This window comes from Lithobates pipiens, unplaced genomic scaffold (assembly GCF_037356315.1).
Source record: "Lithobates pipiens isolate NorthernLeopardFrog02 unplaced genomic scaffold, aLitPip1_a1.2 Scaffold_19, whole genome shotgun sequence".
Classification (NCBI taxonomy): Eukaryota; Metazoa; Chordata; class Amphibia; order Anura; family Ranidae; genus Lithobates; species Lithobates pipiens.
Genome location: NW_027507764.1, coordinates 136,925,072 through 136,946,323, shown reverse-complemented (window position 1 = coordinate 136,946,323; position 21,252 = coordinate 136,925,072). Strand labels below are relative to the sequence as shown.

General features: G+C 40.9%; 1 protein-coding gene across 5 annotated transcripts in view; it reads right to left on the bottom strand.

Moving 5' to 3' along the window:
- The window catches only part of PALS2 (protein associated with LIN7 2, MAGUK p55 family member), a 245,132-nt gene that overhangs the window by 37,334 nt on the left and 186,546 nt on the right, over positions 1–21,252 (bottom strand). For all 5 annotated transcript variants that reach the window (XM_077491299.1, XM_077491302.1, XM_077491298.1 and 2 more), the window contains 2 exons: positions 3,919–4,018; positions 2,980–3,048 (listed from right to left, as the gene is read on the bottom strand). In XM_077491299.1, the coding sequence (XP_077347425.1) occupies positions 2,980–3,048; positions 3,919–4,018 (169 nt within the window). The remainder of the gene's footprint in view (positions 1–2,979; positions 3,049–3,918; positions 4,019–21,252) is intronic.

Here is a 21,252-nt window from a genome sequence, read left to right as displayed (position 1 = left end):
GCTGGAGAGATATCATCCGTCGCTGGATAGCAAGAGTGGATTACCACCGCTGGAATCTTTTTTTTATTTTTAATAAAGGAATTTTTCAAAAGTGTGTTTGTCTTATTAAACTATTTTTTTTTACACTTTCTTTGTGAAATGGTAGAGGTACTTTTGTACCTCCTTACCATTTCAAACAGGGGGGGCGGGATCTGGGGGTCCCCTTGTTAAAGGGTGCTTCCAGATTCTGATAAGCCCCCCGCCCGCAGACCCCCACAACCACCGGCCAGGGTTGAGGGGATGAGGCCCTTCTCCACATCAACATGGGGACAAGGTGCTTTGAGGGGTCACATACCCCCAAAGCATCCTCCCAATGTTGAGGGCATGTGGCCTGGTACGGTTCAGGAGGGAGGGAGGGCGCTCTCTCGTCCCCCCCTCTTTTCCTGCGGCCTGCCATGCGTGCTCGGATAAAGGGTCTAGTATGTATTTTTAGGGGGAACCCCACATCAATTTTTTTTTAATTTGAGGCAGGGTTCCCCTTAATATCCATACCAGACCTGAAGGGCCTGGTAATTGAATTTGGGGGACCCCCACGGTTTTATTTATCAATGACTTTCAATGAGTGTTCTCTGTATTACGGAGCCAACAATTCATAATAGCTGCGAGTGATTTTAAAGGACTTTTTTTCCTGCATAAATGACACTTTGTGCAGGGACAGTTCTAAGCACCAGAAACATGCACCCCTTCACAGGCATACTATACACACCCCCCAGCTACGAAATTTAAAGGCATATTACACTTTTATTGTTTCACTTTAATCATTATTAACCCCCCTGACGGTATTCCCAAGTCTGACTCGGGGTGGATTTTTTATACCAAGAGCGGTATCCCCGAGTCAGACTCGGGACTGCATCGCTGGATCCAGGAGGAGGATTACTTACCTTCTCCCTCGGATCCAGCGTTGTCTCCCCGCTGTACGAGCGAGCCGTGTCTCGCTCGATGCATTACATCACCGATCTCCGTGCCCTGCGAGCGTTGCGACGCACGGGCACGGAGATCGGCGCCAAATTCAAAAAGTGAAACAAACAGTAAACATACAGTATAATGTAATCTTACAGATTACATTGCTGTATGTAAATATTTCACATCCCCTTTGTCCCTAGTGGTCTGCCCAGTGTCCTGCATGCAGTTATATATAATAAAAACTGTTCTTTATGCCTGGAAACTGGAGATTGCCCATAGCAACCAAAACTGTCACTGTACATCAAAAATGATTTTAGACCAGCTAGAAAACAGCGATAATAAATTAGAATCACTCGCAGAATTGAGCGATAGCGATTTGTGGGGAGATCCGTCATCAAATACTGAAAAGTAATGACAGTGACAATTCTGCAACTGAGCAAATTTCAGTGTTTTTGATTTGATTACATTATTGAATAATTTTTATTATTGTTATATTATTATTTGGTACAATTATTTATAATTATTTATTATATTATAATTTATGATTTCATTTTTCAAACTTTATCATACCCGGGATGTCTGCTAGACTCTGGTTTGGACAGATTTAAGAGAGTTATTCCTAAGAATTGCAGGACTACAATATAAAACGCCAAATTTTCATGCAAAATAATGGTACCGCTTTTAGCACCTAAAATCCGAAATAATCGTACCGCCAGGGAGGTTAAAATCACTGCTCCCGAAAAAACAGCCGTTTTTAAAACTTTTTTTTTGCATTGATACATGTCCCCTGGGGGCAGGACCCAGGTCCCCAAACACTTTTTAGGACAGTAACTTTCATATTAGCACTTTAGATTTTGAACGTTGGAGTCCCATAGACTTTAATAGGGTTCTAAAGTTCACACGAAGTATGCTATATACTAGCTCCGTCGAATCTTCTTTATACATTCGACAGACACCATAAGCCTTCAAAGACAGATTTGACCGAATTCATGTGGATTTTCGGACGAATGCAATTTTTGAACGAAAAACTAAATAAAAACGAATTTCGGGAGTAACTAAATAAATTAATTTTTCGGACGAAAATGAAATTCCGAAACGAAATATTTTACTCTGCACATGTCTAGTATTCAATGCATGAAGGTATAAAACCTTCTCTGTGTAGCAGACCCCCTAATACTTACCTGCACCCCATTGTGATCCAGTAGTGTGCATTAGAGTCTCGGCTCTCTGGAGGCTCCCATTCCTCCTTGGCTGAGGCAGTAGTAGAGTCATTGGCTCTTGCTCTTATTCACAGCCAGCAAGCCAATGAGGATAGAGGAGGGTGGGCCCGTTTCGATATGCCCACAGCAAGCAGCATGCTCTGTGGGCACTCAGCAGGAGGGAGGGGCCAGGAGCGCCAGCGGGGGAACAGAGAAGAGGAGGATCCGGGCTGCTCCATGCAAAACCCACTGCACTGAGCAGGTATGACCTTTGTTATTTAAAAGAAAAACAAGCCTTTAATATCACTTCAACAGGTGCCATAACAAGTAAACCCTAAGTGATGAAACACTTTGTATTTTTAAACACTATGTAATATAAATATCCTTTAGAAAAAAACTTTCATATATATATATATATATATATATATATATATACATATATATACATATATATATATATATATATATATATATAAACACACACACACAGTATACAATATATATATATATATATATATATATATATATATATATATATATATATATATATATATTATTTTTTTATTGCTGCAGTTTTAATTGCTTTTACATGCTTTTTTTAAAAAAAAATAAGAAATTGAATCACAGAAGAAAAAAAAAAAAAAAAAAAAAAAAAAAAAAAAAGATTTGTCCAGTTTGGGGCACAAAGTTTTATTTAATTTCTGATGGATTATAAATAGGGATAAGCTCAGGCGTGTTCAGACACAAGTCTGAACAAAGCTGACAGCCGATCATACCATAGGTGGCAAGACATTCCCTACTCCATAAATGACCAGCAAATCAGTATATGGAACAGTACCTGCATTTTTTGTTGTGAGGTACATCATCTTTTTCTTTTTCTTGCTTGTAATTGTACCACAAAATGGTCCTGAAAAAAAATTTATACTTTCCGTTAAAAAAACAAAAAAAAAAAAAAAAAATGAAACAATGTATGTGTTCATTAGTTATTAATATCAGTTTATAAGCACAATGCTAACAGAAGCAGTACACCACTTTGCTGACACAAAATATTTTTTATTCTGGGATTTATAGGTTTCTGTGAAATAATAATGATATCATATCTAATAAAAAATACCCTGATTTTTAAGAAAAATTTGAGTATAAAGTCTCACTCGACTCGCTGTAGCATACCTTGATCTACAGTGAATATAACTCTTCTTGATAAATAATGTGAGTAATAGACCCTGTGTCCCCATTCTGGAGACTTTTCTTTATATCCTATCCCAGTGAAAAGAGATCATTTTTCTTTATACGATATAGGAAATGCTAGAACCTCCTATGATAGCGTTGCGGTCTGTGCCTTCCTATTCTTGTGGTCCCCTTTTCACTCTAGGAGTGTCAAAGACTGCAATAAAAACCTGACATAAGTTCTAACCCTTACTGTCTCTATCCAAAAAGGAAACTAAATTCAGGTTGGCGTTGCTTTTCCACTGTTTTGATGGTAATTTATACCCCTTATAATTCAATTAAGGGTACACACTTGTTTATTTCAGCTGAATAACCAGCCTGCTAGAGTTCCATGATTCAAATATCTTCTATACTTCAAGATACACAAACTTAGCACATATTTAAAAATATATTTTTTTTCCACATTGGATTGTCCAGCATAATGGACACATTTTTTTGTAATAAGGCATATATTAAAGATTTTTTACATCTTTGATATCAGAACTCAAATCTATTCTTTAAGTGTTAATTACTATGATAAAATAATGTGTCAATTTTAACGGTATATTACCTGAGCCTTCCCAGTCCCTTCTAACAAAGGCTTTCCTCTTCTCCTCTAAGAACTGACTGGGAACGAGACCTGCACTTCCACCTTCTTTTACATGACTGGCCTACAAAAAGTTAATACAACATCAAGCATACAACATACAAATTATTATTAGTGAAATGCAGCCAAGCAATGTACTTTCCTCATCAATGTGCCAATTGCCATTCAGCTTTTTACTGAAGCCAGCTGGGATTTCCAGATGCTACAGTCCAAAGCTTCTAATATAGCAGTTCAACATTTGACCAGCTAACAGAAGGAATCCTGAATGGTGATTAGCATATTAGGAAAAAACACAGGAAAACAAGCAAGAAGCTGAATTTATAATAAGACAGGGAAGTGAGAAGATACACATATGAAGCTTTAAATACCATCACAACTAGTAAATGACACGTTTATATTTAAAAGGAGTCAAACCAGAAATCACATAAAAGAAAATAGCTTTGGAACCTGTACTGTACTCAAAGATATGGAATTTACAGTATAGGACTTCAAAGACCATGAAATGTATCCAACCAATAAATGGAGGAGTAGACAACAGAACGCTCAACAAGCCTACAAAAAACAAGGTTTATAGAATCCAAAACAAAACACTCAGATAACAGCGTGAAACACTTTGTGGACAAAACTTGCATTAATTGGGCCTGAACAACCACTTGGTAAAACTCAGATTTATTGAACAGAGAACTAGGTGGTAGCCTTGCAAATCTGGAAAGCAGAAGCGTGATGTGGAAAAGCCTAAGAGACACCAACTACACTGGTGTAATAGGCTTTTATAGGGAAAGTAGAAAATATTTCCCTAAAGGTAAAAGCCCTGAAGAGGAGTTGTCTTGACCATCTAGAAATGGTGGAGCGAGAGGCAGGATTTCCTCTACAAGGGCCCACAGGTGGGTCAAAGAGAAACTCTCGAAAAGAGGCTGTGGCTGCAAAGTACACCACGACAGCCACTTTCGAGCAGCGGAAAAGCAATTTCCTTGTCATATTTTAAGGTAGGACAAGATGAGGGAAGAAAAATTTCCTCATTGAGGTAGTAAGAAGAAACCATCATAGGCAGGATGGAAGGTTTTGGTCTCAAAACCACTTTGCCCTTGTTCAAAACAAAGAAAGGGTTCTTTACAGGAAAGAGTTGCCAGCTCAGAAACTCACCTAACAAATGTATTGGCCATCAGTAAGGCAACATTACAAGTAAGGGATTCAAATAGAATATTTCTAATTGGTTTAAAAGAAGGTCTCTGAAGTAAAGAATACCATGTTTAGATCCCAAGGTGACACAGGAGGTCAAATTGGAACTCCCTGAATAAATGTCTTAACGAAGGATTTTGAGGAAAGGGATTTATGGAAGAGAAAGGATAAAGCAGAAATCGGTCCCTCTCGAGGGTATTCAGGGTCATATGCTTGTCAAGATTAGACTGAAGAAATGCCAAATAGTGAGTGCTAGAGTATTCACGGGGACCTAGCTTTCAGTTCTCACACCAGGCGAAGTCTTCCAAATGTGAAGATACATTTAATCTGATTTTCTTGCTCTGAGTAGGCTGGGACCAACAGAATCAGAAATACCCCTGTCCTTTAGAACTTCAGTTTCAACAGCCATGCCGTTAATGCCAGAAATGGAAAAGCAGGATGGAATAGTGGACTTAGGACAGTAAGTTTGTTCTATTTGGAAGAGACCAAGGCCCATCTACCAGAAGTCTGAGTATGTCTGTGTTCCAAATTCTTCTAGGCCAATTTGGTATGATGAGAAACCCTTTCCTCCTCCATAATGTGCAGCAGTTGAGGAAGGACCATCACTGGCTGGAAGGCACAAACCAGCTTCAATTGAGTTCAAGAAATCTCCAGAGCCTCTACTGAAAAGGCTATGGGATCTCTGGTCTTGGCTACAAACTTGTTCAGCTTGTTCTTAAACCTGGAGGCCAGGATGTCCCCACCTTTGACAGAGATTATGTAAGATTTGTGTGTGGAAATCACTCCCTGGGGTCTAGGCATGGACAGCTTAAGAAGTACACCTGCCCTTGGTCTGACTGTGTTCCGTCTGTTGGTTTTTATTATCGCTTTTCGCCAATAGAATAATATACATCTTGATGGATAATGTAGCCACCTTTCATTGCTTCTTTGCTTATTCAAATTTACATTTGGAAATATTTACAATTTTTCTACGTGTGTACACTCTGATATATTATGACATACATTCATCCATCCATCCTTATCTGAGATGTGGCACCCTTTAATGGGTTATTGCAGGAAGTAACGAGATATGTCCAACCTTTAACGTGTCTGTTGTATATCATAAATTAATTATCTAATACGATGCAGGTTTGCACACTCTTATTGGATGCTTTCGGTGTTCTTTTTGATGCATAAAATTTTCTTCAAAAATTTTATTGCAAAAAAGAAAAGAACACCACCTGCCAACTGTCCACATGAGTGATGTGGATCGCCAAGAGATATGGAATATGAGTTTCCGCCTAGGAGAGTATCAGACTTTTTTTTATGGCAGCTTGACTTCTTATGGTGGTTTATGTAAGCCACTGCTGTGGCATTGTCTGATTTAACCCTGACAGGGTGACCTTGCAGAAGGGAGGTCCAGTCTCCGAGATAATAGGATGACTCTGTCCCAGAACATTAAAGGGAAAGTTTACATTTATGTGGGGACCTTGTAACCTGGACAGTAAGGGAGTTGTAAATTCTGCCCCAACCAGAAAGGCTGGCATCTTGTGAAAATCTTCCAGGGCATGTGAAAGAACGAACTCCCCATCTCCAGGGCAGGACTGGAGACCCACCATGTCAGGTAGAGCTTTGTCTGGCTGCAGAGAAACATTGGACAATCCAAAAATTGGATTTGCTTGTTTCATGTCGTGAGTATCTAGGATTGAGGGCGTCTACAATAAAACTGGGCTAAGGGAACTACCTTGAAGGAGTCTTCCATCAGCCTCCAGAACCCTTATGCAGAAACAAACAGAAGGGTGCCGTTTTGAACAGAGAATCTACATGTGGGACCTTAGCGAAGAAAGATTATGACTTGGGCTTAGACTCAGGTACTCCAGAAAATGTGAAGGTTGTAGAGCAGACTTTGGAAAGTTGATTATCAAGCCAAAGATTTGACAAGGTTATAGCCAAGGGGTCTTTCAGCAGGAGGTCATCTAGGAAACCTTTGACATAAATACACTGGGTTTGCAGAAGAGTCAGAAGTGAGGCAAGCATTTTTATAAATATTCAGGGTGCAGAGAGGAGCCGGAATTGTGGTACTACAAAATCAAAGTTGAAAACTTTTGTACCCCTTTGAAATTACAGATTGGAGGTGTGGGACGTTTTAGAAACAGAATGGTGCAAAACGTCAACAGATGTTAGCCCTACTCCAAAGGGTGCGGGTGTTCCTTCATGGTTAGGTTCGATTTTGAGTATGTTTGGATGCTTGTTACAAAAGGAAATGTTAAGCCATGGTGTGAGGTTGATGCTTTGGGACAGTGGAAATAACTCATTAAGTAGAAGTAGCCATAGGTGTAGGAGATTTAGGTTCCACCTTTTGGGGTAAAGCACCTCCCCCGCCCCCCCACCCCGTGTAACCTACACTATATTACCAAAGGTATTGTGACGCCTGCCTTTACACGCACATGAACTTTAATGGCGTCGTAGTCCGCAGGGTTCAATGTTGAGTTGGCCCACCCATTGTAGCTATAACCGCTTCAACTCTGCTGCGAAGGCTGTCTGTGGGAATGTTTGACCATTTTTCCATAAGCACATTTGTGAGGTCAGGCACTGATGTGGACGAGAAGGCCTGGCTCGCAGTTTCCGCTCTAATTCATCCCAAAGGTGTTCTATCGGGTTGATATCAGGGGGGTTATGTCGACTGGCTATTTTTCAGGGGTTGGGCTTGGCCCCCCCCAGTTCCAGTAAAGGGAACTCTTAAGGCGTCAGCATACCAAGAAATTTTGGACAATTTCATGTTCCTAACTTTGTGGGAACAGTTTGGGGATGGCCCCTTCCTGTGCCTACATGACTGCACACCAGTGCACAAAACAAGGTCCATAAAGACATGGATGAGAGTGTTTTAGGTGGAGGAACTTGACTGGCCTGCACAGAGTTCTGACCTCAACCCAATAGAACACCTTTGAGAAGAATTAGTGCGCAGACTGTGAGCCACACATTCTCGTCCACATCAGTGCCTAACCTCACAAATGAGCTTCTGGAATAATGGTCAAACATTCCTATAGACACACTCCTAAACCTTGTGGACAGCCTTCCCAGTAGAGTTGAAGCTGTTATAGCTGCAAAGGGTGGGTCAACTCAATATTGAACCCTACCGACTAAAACTGGGATGCCAATAAAGTTTATGTGCGTATAAAGGCAGGCATCCCAATACTTATATATTATACTATAACATATAGTGTAGATGGTGAATTTATCAAGGAATTTCCCAAAAAAGGTGTTTTCCATCAAAAGGAACGGGTAGAAGCAGTTTTGTTTTTATTACGAGAAGGCTCAGCAGACCAAGGTTTTAACCACAAAATCCTGCACATATGCACAGAGATGAGGCACATTCTAGAGACTTGGAAAATTAACCAAGTCAGCTCCAGAAGGTTTTACCTCCTTCATGACAAGGCCATTTTTTGCCATTTAGCATTTTAAGTGGTAATTGCATGGTCATGCAACAAAATTTCTTTTTTTCCACATAAATAGAGCTTTCTTTTGGTGGTATTTGGTCACAACTAGGTTTTTTTATTTATTTATTATTATATAAATGAAAAAATACCGAACATTTAAATTTTTTTTATAAAAACAAACGTTTTACTTTCTGCTATAAAACATAGCCAAAAATGATCATAGGGAGTACCATGATTCATTACCTTCCTACAGACCATTAAAAAGGTACCAGGGCATCCTCGCAGGGTTACCTTTAATTTTTATTTGTAGTTAATCTCTATACCATATAAGAGGCCTATTTATCCGTGGCATATATGTTATCATTCTCAAATCACTTCTCGCCACTGGCCTTGGCGTCTGTTCACCGTTTTGTGAGTCTTTAAACAATAAAAATATTGTGAAAGAAAACATATCCAACAGCGAATTAAAATGGGACTGCGATAGTGCGGCGAGCAATCTGACACTGAGTGGGACCTGACTAATTGTTACTGACATTGCCAGTGACACCAATACAGCGATAATACTATACAATGTCACTGTACTAATGACACAGGTTGGGGAGGGGTTAACATCTCAGGTAATCAAGGGGTTAAATGTGTGCTTAACAAGTGTTAATTTGTGTAATGTGTGCTCCTTTTTACTAAAGATCTTTGTTTCTTCACAGAAACTTTCCATTATAGTGAATATATGCATCCCTCAAATCCAGGGTAGCAGTTAATATGCCCATGACAATAATTCTGAATTTCTTGTATATCACTGACTTGTTCAAGCATTTGAGAGTGAGAATTTGGCAAAATTTTCCTAAAGGGTTCTTTCATAGGAATATACAGTGCCTTGTAAAAGTATCCACCCCCATTTGCCATTGTTCCTATTTTGTTGCCTCACAACCTGGAATTAACATGGATTATTTGAGGATTTTTTGTTTTGTTTTGTTATTGTGAAGCAAACAAAAATTATTGAAAAAGTCAATGTGCATAACTATTCACCCCCTAAAGTCAATACTTTGTAGAGCCACCTTTTGCGGCTATCACAGCTCCAAGTCGCTTTGGATAAGTCTCTATGAGCTTGCCACATCATACCACTGGGATTTTTGCCCATTCCTTCTTGCAAAACTGCTCCAGCTCCTTCAAGTTGGATGGTTTGCACTTGTGAACAGCAATCTAAGTCTGACCACAGATTTTTTATTGGATTGAGGTCTGGGCTTTGACTAGGCCATTCCAGCACATTTACTGTACATGTTTCCCCTTAAACCACTTAAGTGTTGCTTTAGCAGTGTGTTTGGGGTCATTGTCCTGCTGGAGGGGGAACCTCCGTCCTAGCCTCAACTCTCACACAGAGTGGTACAGGATTTGCTCAAGAATATCCCTGTATTTAGCACCATCCAGCTTTCCCTCAACCCTGACCAGTTACCCAGTCAATCGCATATAATTCAGATAAAAAAAAAACATTGAACTAAAAGCTGTAATGTAACACAATAGGTAAAAAGCCAAGGGGGGTAAATACTTTTGCAAGGCTCAGTATGAAAGTGAAGGCCCCTTTTCTCCTTCTGTTGCATGAGACTGATGAGCCTTTCTTTTAGCATCTCCTGTAACAGGGATATTAGTGCATCACCTGTGTCTGATCTCTCAGGAGCGGTGTCGCGAAAAACCTGGAGGCCTGCTATCAAATTCTATTCTGTACCTCTGACAAACTAAGGCCAGAAAAAAAACATGTTTTTGGAACTAGCTGCCCATGCTTGAGAAAGGCCCCCAATCTCCCTCCCACTTTGTCATTGGATTTATCAGTGGGTTGAAGGGGTATTAAAAAGGAATCCCCCTTTTCCCTTGCCTATTTTGTAGGACCAGGACTTTCTGCCACCCTTTCTTTTTTGTCTGCTGTTCTCTCAAGAATTTACTTTAATTCTGCTCCAAACAAAAAGCTTTCCTGCAAAGAGAAGATCAGAGTTTAGATTTGGAAGCTGGGTCTCCTGGCCATGTTTCATGCCAGATTGCTTGCCTGGCCAAATTAATAAGAGCTCTGAGAACCTGGCTGTGAACATAATCGATTCAGTGGAGGTGTCAGCCATATAGGAAACTGTTTTATTCAATACCGGTAGGGATTTAAGGATTTGAGAATCTGCTCCATCAGAGTACCGGCCTACAAATGTGAGCACAGTTGTCTTAGCCACAGGTCCATGATGAACCACACAGGTGGTAGCTATGGCTAGTTTGAAGTTAACCTTCCTCCTCAAGTATCTTTCTGCTTTCCTACCCATGGGATCATTTAGGGTGCCTGTACCTTCGAAGAATAAATCTGTCTTTTTGGATACTTTGGAAGAGCCGTGTCTAGCTTAGAACATTTGTCACACATGTTCATGTCCTCTTCTTTGATAGGGAATCGTCTTTTCAAACTACTGGGAAAGAATAATTGCCTATCTGCCTCTTTCCATTCTTGAAGAATTAACTCTAAGAGTGGGATGCACTGCCAAGTTTTGAGTGTTTAGACAGCAAACTTGATCATGAATCAACATGACTTTCTCCTCTTCTTCAAACCCTAGCGTGTCATGAATAGTTTTCAGCAATTTTTCGGTCTCATCCGTGGGGAAGAGAAGCCTTTGCAACTTGCTTTCCCTATCCTCAAGTTTCCCCTCCTCTAATTCCAAGGATAAACTTGAACCTTTTAATCCATCTGCTTGCTGTTACCATACTCAAACTAGAGGTAATAGGTGGGGAGGCAGAAGAATGGATTCCTGAAGGAGGGATCAGAAATATTGGAAAGTATGGGACACTTCCTCTCTCATACTGTTCATCAATCCCTTAAAGAGTTTGTCCGTTCAATCCCAGCATAACAGCTTTTTTTCAGATAGCTTGATCCTGCATGAAGCGCATCTTTTCTTGGGCAGAATGGAGCCTGCATTAGGATCCCTCTCTTCCTGGCATTTAGCCTACAATGAAGAGGACGAGCCTAGGTCAGAAACAAATCAGTAAGACCCACCAGAAAAAAGTGCAACACCCACCAAGAAAAAGGAGTCTGACACCACAAACCACATTCATAAGTGCTTGCCTTGATAGTAGGCCAACCTAATCTTACTCTGCGCCCCCTCCACAAGGTAAAAAGCAGAAAAGAAAGGTGCATGGTCCTCTACTCTTTAGGGCTGGTAACAGCTTGCGTCACAAAATCTGCTGCCTGTGAAGTTGCAGCCTCCATCATGCCCAACAGACTTACGGAATCCATTGTCTACTCCTAAAATAAAGGCTAAGGCTCCGCCTTGGCCCCTGTCCACCCGTATGGGATTCTAGTATGGTGCTGTGCATCAGGCACCCACCTAAAGCTGTGTCTGTGTTGACTCTCGTGGGCCTGTTTTGTGGCTTACTGGACTGACAGCGTGGGAAGAATGGTTACCTTGTTACATCATTAGGGACTTTGGTTAGGGTGCCCAATCTCTTCTGCTCCAACTGTGCACTCACTGGAAATTTCACCACTGGAAATTGCCCTCGGCCATGTGTTCCACAACTGGACTCATGGCCACCTCTGCCAGAAGAATACATACGCCAAAGTCCCCCAAAAGTCGGGTAATAAGCAGCTAAGAAAGAACTCCACTAACATGCATATGCCCCCCCCCGACAGATAGCTTCTCACACCTGAAGAAGGCCCCCAGAACAAACAGATTAAAGGAAAGTGGGTCCCACTTCTAGGCCCAGAAACCAGTGGTGGCTCGTGGATTTTTGTTTGAGGGGGAGGAAAACATCCACCCAACCCCCTGCAGCACCTCAAAGTCCCCCATCCCCCTGCTGTCTGCCAGTCATTCAACTTAACCCATATAGGCGGCAGGGAGCAGCAAGGATCGGGCAGTGGCAGACAGCAAGGAATGGCGAGGATCGGTGGGCATCAGGTAGCAGTCACGAGTCTCCCCCCTCCTCCAAGGCATCCAATAAGATTGCCTGTCCTTTCAGCCAATCAGGTGATAGGTATCAGACCCGCTTCCCAATTGGCCGGGGAGGAGGATCAGCGAATATTCCAGGGTGGGTACGTAGCACAATGCTCTACACCATGAACTCACCCTATTTTGAAGCCTATTAGAGCTTCTGTCTCTAACCAGGTGCTTCAAAACAACATGCCTGCTGCTGCAATTTAGGTGCCCGTCATCCTGAAAAGGGCCAGACACATGAATAGGGGGTGGCGGTGATGGATAGAGCATAGCATCGCTAGAAGGTGGAGGGGGCGGCTCCCCTAATGGATAGGCCATTACTGTCAAAAACCTAAAAGCCTTGGGGAGGACTCAGGTACAATTACCCACCCCAACTTCACTGTTCCTGTTAAGGGAGGGCAAATAGGTCTTGTGATCCTGTCTGGTCGGAGACAACACTTAAAACTGAGGGACTGGGTCTTTGACCAGGCATTTTATATTAAAATGTGGATCATGTGTTTCCTATTTCGGTTGTTGGAGCCTCTCTCATAAGCTGTCCTGGACTTGGGAAAATAAGTCTATCACCTAAAGACACCAGCAAAAAAAATTGATTCTTGTGGAGTTGGAGGGGTTAGATGTATACACTCTAGAAGCAGCCCTAGAAAACAATTTTGTCAGTGTTTACTACAATACCAGATACTTTCACCTCCTTCCTGCCCAGGGCAATTTTCAGCCTGGTCACACTCTGAATGATAATTACCAAGTCATGCAATACTGGATGCAAATACATTTTTTATAATTTTTTTGAGACAAATATGTATCTTACACTGTATATGAAAATGTATCAATCCTGATGTACTGACTGCCTAACATTTCTCAAATTAGTAAGAAGAGTGGTGAATTTTTTTACGTTAAAATTTGCAAATTTTTTGGAAAAATTAAGAAAAATAGAAAAAAAAATTCACTTTTTTTTTTTTTTTTTACATACCGTCACCAGAGCAGTACATTGTCATCCTAGGACTAGTGTGGTGGTGATCAGAGGTACTGACTGGCAATTTTTTTTTTCTTTTTTGCTATATACTGTGATCAGAGCAGTGTTACCAAAGTGACACTGTACTGCTCCGGGGAGCTATTTTTTCACTATGATTGCTTATAACAGTCATGATCACTGTTATAAGCAATCCTTTTTATAAATGGCATGCATTCATTATGTACTACTGAGACAGCTGTGATCACCGTGACCAATCACAGGTCAAAAAAATAGTACACAATTAATGGCTATGGATGAAAACCATTCACTGTCTACAACTGTCATGTGATTGCTGTGATTGATCACGATACTTGGGGCTGGCTCAGTACACTGATCAGTCATCTACTGTATCCAGTAGGTGACAGATCAAACTGCAGTATGGCTCTCAGAGCACGTAGGATGCGCACGTCTGGGAGGTGGTTATACGACATCTTCACCAAACCAGGGAGCTCTCGCCCAGTTGTCATATCAACAAACTGGGTGGGAAGAGATTAATCACTTAATGGTAGCCTACATATATAACCCATGGTCTATGAATATAAGTTCTCTGTCCTGTATTATACGATTGAGTTGAATAATACACACACATACATACATATACTCACTAAACACTGCATAGCATACATGACTAACCCCAGAATGTTGATGAGGTTTAAAGGAGGATTATTTAATGTAAACATTAAAAAAGGGAGGAAAGACCATATTGGCTCAATGAAGAATAAGGAAGGACATCTGGTTACAAAGGATGGGGAGCTGGCAAAGCCATTACATTTATTTATTCTCTTCAGTGTTCACAAAGGAATCAGGGGGCTTCAGTAACCAAAACTGCAGTATTTATCCGCATGACAAATCACAGGAAGCACCTTCATGGTTAACAGAGGACAGATTTAAAATTAGACTTGGGAAACTTAACATTAATAAAGTACCGGGACCAGATAGCTTGCAACCAAAGGGTACTTGGGGAACTCAAGTCAAGTAATTGCCAGACCATTGTTCCTAATTTTTACTGACTGGAATGGTACTAGCTGATTGGAGAAAAGCCAATGTAGCACCAATATTTAAAAAGGGCCCAAAATACATCCCTGGGAATTACAGACCAGTTAGCCTAACATCAATAGTATGTAAACTCTTGGAAGGGATGATAAGGGACTATATACAAGATTTTAGTAATAAGAACGGTATCATTAGCAGTAATCAGTATGGATTCATGAAGAATCGTTCTTGCCAAACCAATCTATTAACCTTCTATGAGGAGGTGAGTTGCCATCTACATAAAGGAAGGCCCCTAGACGCGGTGTACCTAGATTTTGCAAAAGCATTTGACACAGTTCCCCATAAACGATTACTGTACAAAATAAGGTCTGTTGGCATGGACCATAAGGTGAGTACATGGATTGAAAACTGGCTACAAGGGCAAGTTCAGAGGGTGGTGATAAATGGGGAGTACTCGGAATGGTCAGAGGTGGGTAGTGGGATCCCCCAGGGTTCTGTGCTGGGCCCAATTCTATTTAATTTGTTCATAAATGACCTGGAGGATGGGATAAACAGTTCAATCTCTGTATTTACAGACGATACTAAGCTAAGCAGGGCAATAACCTCTCAACAGGATGTGGAAACCTTGCAAAAAGATCAGAATTAATGGTGTGGACAACTACATGGCAAATGAGGTTCAATGTAGAAAAATGTAAAATAAGGCATTTGAGTGGCAAAAATATGAATGCAATCTATACACTGGGGGGGGGGAGAGAACCTCTAGGGGAATCTAGGATGAAAAGGACCTGAGGGTCCTAGTAGATGATAGGCTCAGCAATGGCCAAGCTGCTGCTAACAAAGCAAACAATATTGGCATGCATTAAAAGGGGGATCAATGCCAGAGAGAAAATGATTTGACCGCTCCACAAGACTCTGGTCCGGTCGCACCTGGAGTATGCTGTCCAGTTCCTCAGGAAGGATGTACTGGAAATGGAGAAAGTACAAAGAAGGGCAACAAAGCTAATGAAGGGTCTGGAGGATACTGGGTATGAGGAAAGGTTGCGAGCACTGAACTTATTCTCTCTGGAGAAGAGACGCTTGAGCAGGGATATGATTTCAATATACAAATACCATAATGGTGACCCCACAATAGGGATAAAACTTTTTTGCAGAAGGGAGTTCAACAAGACTCGTGGCCACTCATTAAAATTAGAAGAAAAAAAGGTTTAACCATAAACTACAGAGGGTTCTTTACTGTAAAAGCGGCAAGGATGTGGAATTTGGGAGGCGGTGGTCTCAGCGGGGGGGCGGGCCATTGATAGTTATAAGAAACTATTAGATAAGCACCCGAACGACCGCAACATACAGGGATATACAATGTAATACTGGCATATAATCACACACATAGGTTGGACTTGTGTCTTTTTTTCAACTTCACCTATTTAACTAAGTAACCTACTATGCAACTATGTAACTCCTAAAAGTTTCAGTCCATCTAAAAGCAATATGTCCACTAGCCATCAGCCTAGGGGTTTCGGGTGTTTCCGCCTAGCTTGTGGTGGTACATTTTTAATAAAAGTAATAAGATTTCTCCATGAATGTACCCGAGAAATTGAAAAATTACAAAAAGTCAAACATTACATAGTTCTCCCTCTAGTCTCTACCAAACATTCATTCTAAGTGGCCTGACCTTTAAAGGATAGGCTCACCTTTTGGAACATGTTACACGTTCCACACGTATTCAGGGTGGAACATGCAACATGCTCCAGCAGCTGCAAATGGCTATCTGGCTTGATTTTCATTCATTTTTACTGGTCTCCAAACTGCAAAGATCACCTTCAACTATCTTCCACAGTGCTTTGTACCAGAAGCCTCCTCAGGCTTCTGTTGAGACGTACTCACAGAATAGAGAAAGGCAAGAGCACACACCTGGGTCTTTGTTTTTATTTAAACATTCACATCTATTCACAAGATACATGTGGCACTAAGATTGTTCTTTAAGAAGTCTAACCCTTAAGCAAAAACTATTCAAAAAAAAAAAAGGAATGCAGAATTAAACTTCACCAGAGAATTCAGGTAATTTTTTATTTTTAAATGGAATGTAAAGTGTTTGCATATATTTTCAATGCATATGAATATTTTATATTTAATATTTCCAGCCAATGCATTAAAGCTGGCTATAGACAGAGTGAAATGTGGCCAGTTCAGCAGGATCCAGAGGAATTTCAATGAATCTATGGCTAGGTCAGTTGATCAGTCTATGGGTCCATTGATCAACTTCAGTACAAGTCTGTTTTTTTTTTTCACGCGATCACTTCCAGAGGCTATAGCCCACTATGAAATGTCTGTAAACAATTATTTTCAATAAAATAGAAAAACTTGTATAAAACATTAGTTACAAGACATAGTGTTTATTTCTCTACTCGCATCACTTTTAAAAGATTCATTTTTTGGTACAAACAGATCCAGGCTGATGTGGATACATATGGCTTCTGCACTCAGAATTCTACTCGGCGATCACTAGAAGCCTTTTCCAATGTGATATGTTAGCTTACAGTCTTATTTTGCCTGGTGTTAGAAGATTGCAAAGCCCCTGAATGTGAGCTGCAGCACAGTGGCCAAGACCACACAGCGGGTTTAACAGGACAGGTCCCACTCAGAACAGGCCTCGCCATGGTCGACCAAAGAAGTTGGGCGCATGTGCTCAGCATCATATCTAGAGGTTGCCTTTGGGAAATAGATGTACGAGTGCTGCCAGCATTGCTACAGAAGTTGAAGGGGTGGGGGGGGGGGGGGGGGTCAGCCTGTCAGTGCTCAGACCATACACCACACACTGCATCAAATTGGTCTGCATGGCTGTTGTCCCAGAAGGAAGCTTCTTCTAAAGATCATGCACAAGAAAACCCGCAGTTACAAATACAAGTGTGTCTTGCCTACAGTCAAGCATGATAGTGGGAGTGCCATGGTCTGGTGCTGCATGAGTTCTGCCAACACTGGGGAGCTACAGTTCATTGAGGGAACCATGAATGTGAACGTGTACTGTGACATACTGAAGCAGAGCATGATCCCCCTCCCACTGGAGACTGGGCCGCAGGGCAGTATTTCAACATAACGACCCCAAACACACCTCCAAGGTGACCACTGCCTTGCTAAAGAAGCTGAGGGTAAAGGTGAAGGACTGGCTAAGCATGTCTCCAGACCTAAACCCTATTGAGCATCTGTGGGGCCTCCTCAAACGGAAGGTGGAGGGGTGCAAGGTGAACTCTAAGTCGAGGAGGGTTAAGGCAGTGCTGGAAAATAACAGTGGCCATACAAAATAGATATTTTGGGCCCAATTTGGGGTGTACTCACTTTTGTTGCCAGCGGTTTAGACATTAATGGTTGTGTTTGGAGTTATTTTGAGGAGACAGCAAATTTACAGTTATACAAGCTGTACACTCACTACTTTACATTGTAGCAAAGTGTCATTTCTTTAGTGTTGTCACATGAAAAGATATAATAAAATATTTACAAAAATGTGAGGTGTGTACTCATTTTGTGAGAGTGTGTGTGTGTGAGAGTGTGAGAGTGTGAGAGTGTGCGAGTGTGCGAGAGAGAGAGAGCGAGAGTGCGAGAGAGCGAGAGTGCGAGAGTGCGAGAGTGCGAGAGTGCGAGAGTGCGAGAGTGCGAGAGTGCGAGAGAGAGAGAGAGAGAGAGAGAGAGAGAGAGAGAGAGTGAGAGAGAGTGAGAGAGAGAGTGAGAGAGAGTGAGAGAGAGTGAGAGAGAGTGTGAGAGAGAGTGTGAGAGAGAGTGTGAGAGAGAGTGTGAGAGAGAGTGTGAGAGAGAGTGTGAGAGAGAGTGAGAGAGAGTGAGATTATATATATATATATATATATATATATATATATATATATATATATATATATATATATATATATATATATATATAAACAAACAAGATTGACCAAAATCCCCTTTAAAAGGAGAAGCCCAGCCAAAGATCGATGGCTGGGCTTCTGTGAATCACAAGAGTGCAATTCATGTTGCACGCCTGTGACCGCTCTCTGCTGACCTCAAAGAAATCAGTCCAGGCAGGAACCAAGCCACAGTTGATGTTCGATTGCTCAGTTCTCAGTGCAGAGGTGCTGGGGGACCAATGCTGCATCCACCGAGGTAAGTACAATACTGAAAATACAAACCCATACTTCTCTTTTAAAGGGTTATTAAAAAATAATCTTAACATTTTCTGGTGTATGACCAAATACACACCAATAAAAGCATCATGCCAGGCAAGGTCAAAGAAAAGATACTTAGGAAATATGCTGCATTATTTTATAATAAAAAACGATTATGTACACACACACACAGACACAACAGTGACAAGAGTACAGCAGGAAAATTGCCAACACGTCAGCCACTGAATGAGGATGGGTACAATCTTTTAAGAACAGAGCTGTAATTGCTATATTGATCAGACAGACAATGCTTGTATTTGCAAAGAGAGGATGAAAGGAGAGTGGAAATAACGAACATTGTGTGGCTAAGTGCGCTTTGTAATATGTAGTACAATGGTAAAACAAATCAATTAATTAGCAAAGGGTAGAGCCTAACAACCAACAAGTATTTTTAAGTGCCAACCGGTTTTTACATCAGAAAAAGATGGTAAAAAAATCATAGGAAATGTAATTATTTTATGTTGCTCCTTTTATAGGGGAAATAGAACAAACCTTTTTTTTTTTTTCTAAAAGACAAATTCTATAACAAGCGCTGTGGATCTATAGGTTTGTCAAAATAGTTCATATTTTTAAAGCCTAACCTACACAGGCAATTGTAGAGCAAATTAAAAAGAATATCCTTGTATATATGTATTACCTATAGTTAACAACTGCAGACTTTTGGCATTCAAATTAAATGCAAACAGAAGGATCCCTCAATGAGGTAAGGACAGCCTTACTAACTAACACTTTTCAGGTGATAAGGATGGGAGAAGTGCAGAAAAAAACAATATCATAAATGCCACAGAAACTCAACTGTGCATTGTAAAGTTTCAACTGAGTAGAAAACATTAGGGCCCTTACACACACACACACACACACACTAGAGCGTGCAAAATCTGATGCAGCTCTGCATAGAAACCAATCAGCTTCCAGGTTTTATTGTTAAAGCTCAATTGAACAAGCTTAACTACTTAAAGACTGCCCACCACATATATACTGTGGCAGGGCGGCTCTATTGCATGAAACAACGTACCTGTAAGTCATTTCATGCAATAGATAGAGACGTTGTCTGCCGGCCACCCACGATCGTTCCACAGCCAGGCAGAATGGGGATCTGCATATGTAAACAAGGCAGATCCCCATTCTGACAAGGAAGTATACAGAGATCATCTGTTCCTAGTAATCGGTGACTTCTGTTCTTCCTGTCAGTACTTCCCTCACACAGTTAGAAAACACGCTGAGGGAACACACTTAACGCTTTGATCGCACCTGATATTAACCCCTTCTCTGCCAGTGTCATTTCTACAGTGATCAGTGCATTTTTTTGTTAGCACTGATTATTGGTGTCACTAGTCCCCAAAAAGTGTCACTTAGGGTCAGATTTATCCACCACAATGTTGCAGTCCCGCTAAAAAACGATGATTGCCATCACTACCAGTAAAGACAATAATAAAAATGAAAAAGTCCATAAATCTATCCCATAGTTTGTAGATGCTATAACTTTTGCACAAAACAATCAATATACGCTTATTTTATTTTTTTTAATATGTAGAATACATATTGAAATGAATTTTTTTTTCCTATAATCTTTATTTAAATTATTTTTTACAATCAACTGACAACATTAAAAATACTACCTCATACAATGAATTCCCAATAAATAGGAAGAATGCCACATCTGGGAAGAAAGAAAAAGGGGGCGTGTCACCTCCCCTTAATGGAGAAGGGAACTTTAGACTCATGTTCGCTGTACTAAAATGAAACCATGGTTCCCATTTAGCATGAAACTTTTCAATCTATTACTATTGGTACAGACCAATTTCTCATCTTCCATGATTTTGTTGACCTGTTTCACCCAATGATCTATAGTAAGTGCTTGTGGCTTATTCCAATTGGAATTAGCCCTTTAGCTGCATCCAACAGATGTGGAACTATACTCTTCTTAAATGCCCTGATGGAACTTTGAGTACCTTGAAAGAGGCATTGCACAGGTTCATCCTTGATCAGGGCCCATTGTTATTTTAGAGATCAAATTCCTGTGCTCAGCCCAAAATGGCCTAATCTTAGGGCATTCCCACCAAATGTGGATATGAGCGCCTTGCTGCCTGCACTCCTGCCAGCATCTATCCAAGACTGAGGGGTACGCAACGGCAAACATCTTCGGGACCCCGTACCACCTAGACAGAAGTTTATAATTGGTCTCCTGTATTTTAGTATTTATAGAAGATGTATGTACCAGTCGTAACACTCCATTTCTGTAAGTCTAAAGTGACAGTCTAGCTCCGTTTCCCACTCCCCAAAAAAAAATCTAAGGCCTGTGATGACACTGTCTATTCAGCAATTTATAAGCACTAGAGAGCAAACCCCTATCCATTGGCTGTTTACACCATAGAGATTCAAAATCAGAGAGCGCTTCCACCATTCTAAACCCATGTAGGTGAAAAATGCAAAAATGCTGTAGTTGCTGATACCTCCAGGTTTCCATTGGAAACTTGCCATATTCCTCTCTAAGGTCCCTCAACGGGCACAATTTCCCATTCCTTATACACTTGAGACAACTAGTGTCTCTATCAGTCGCC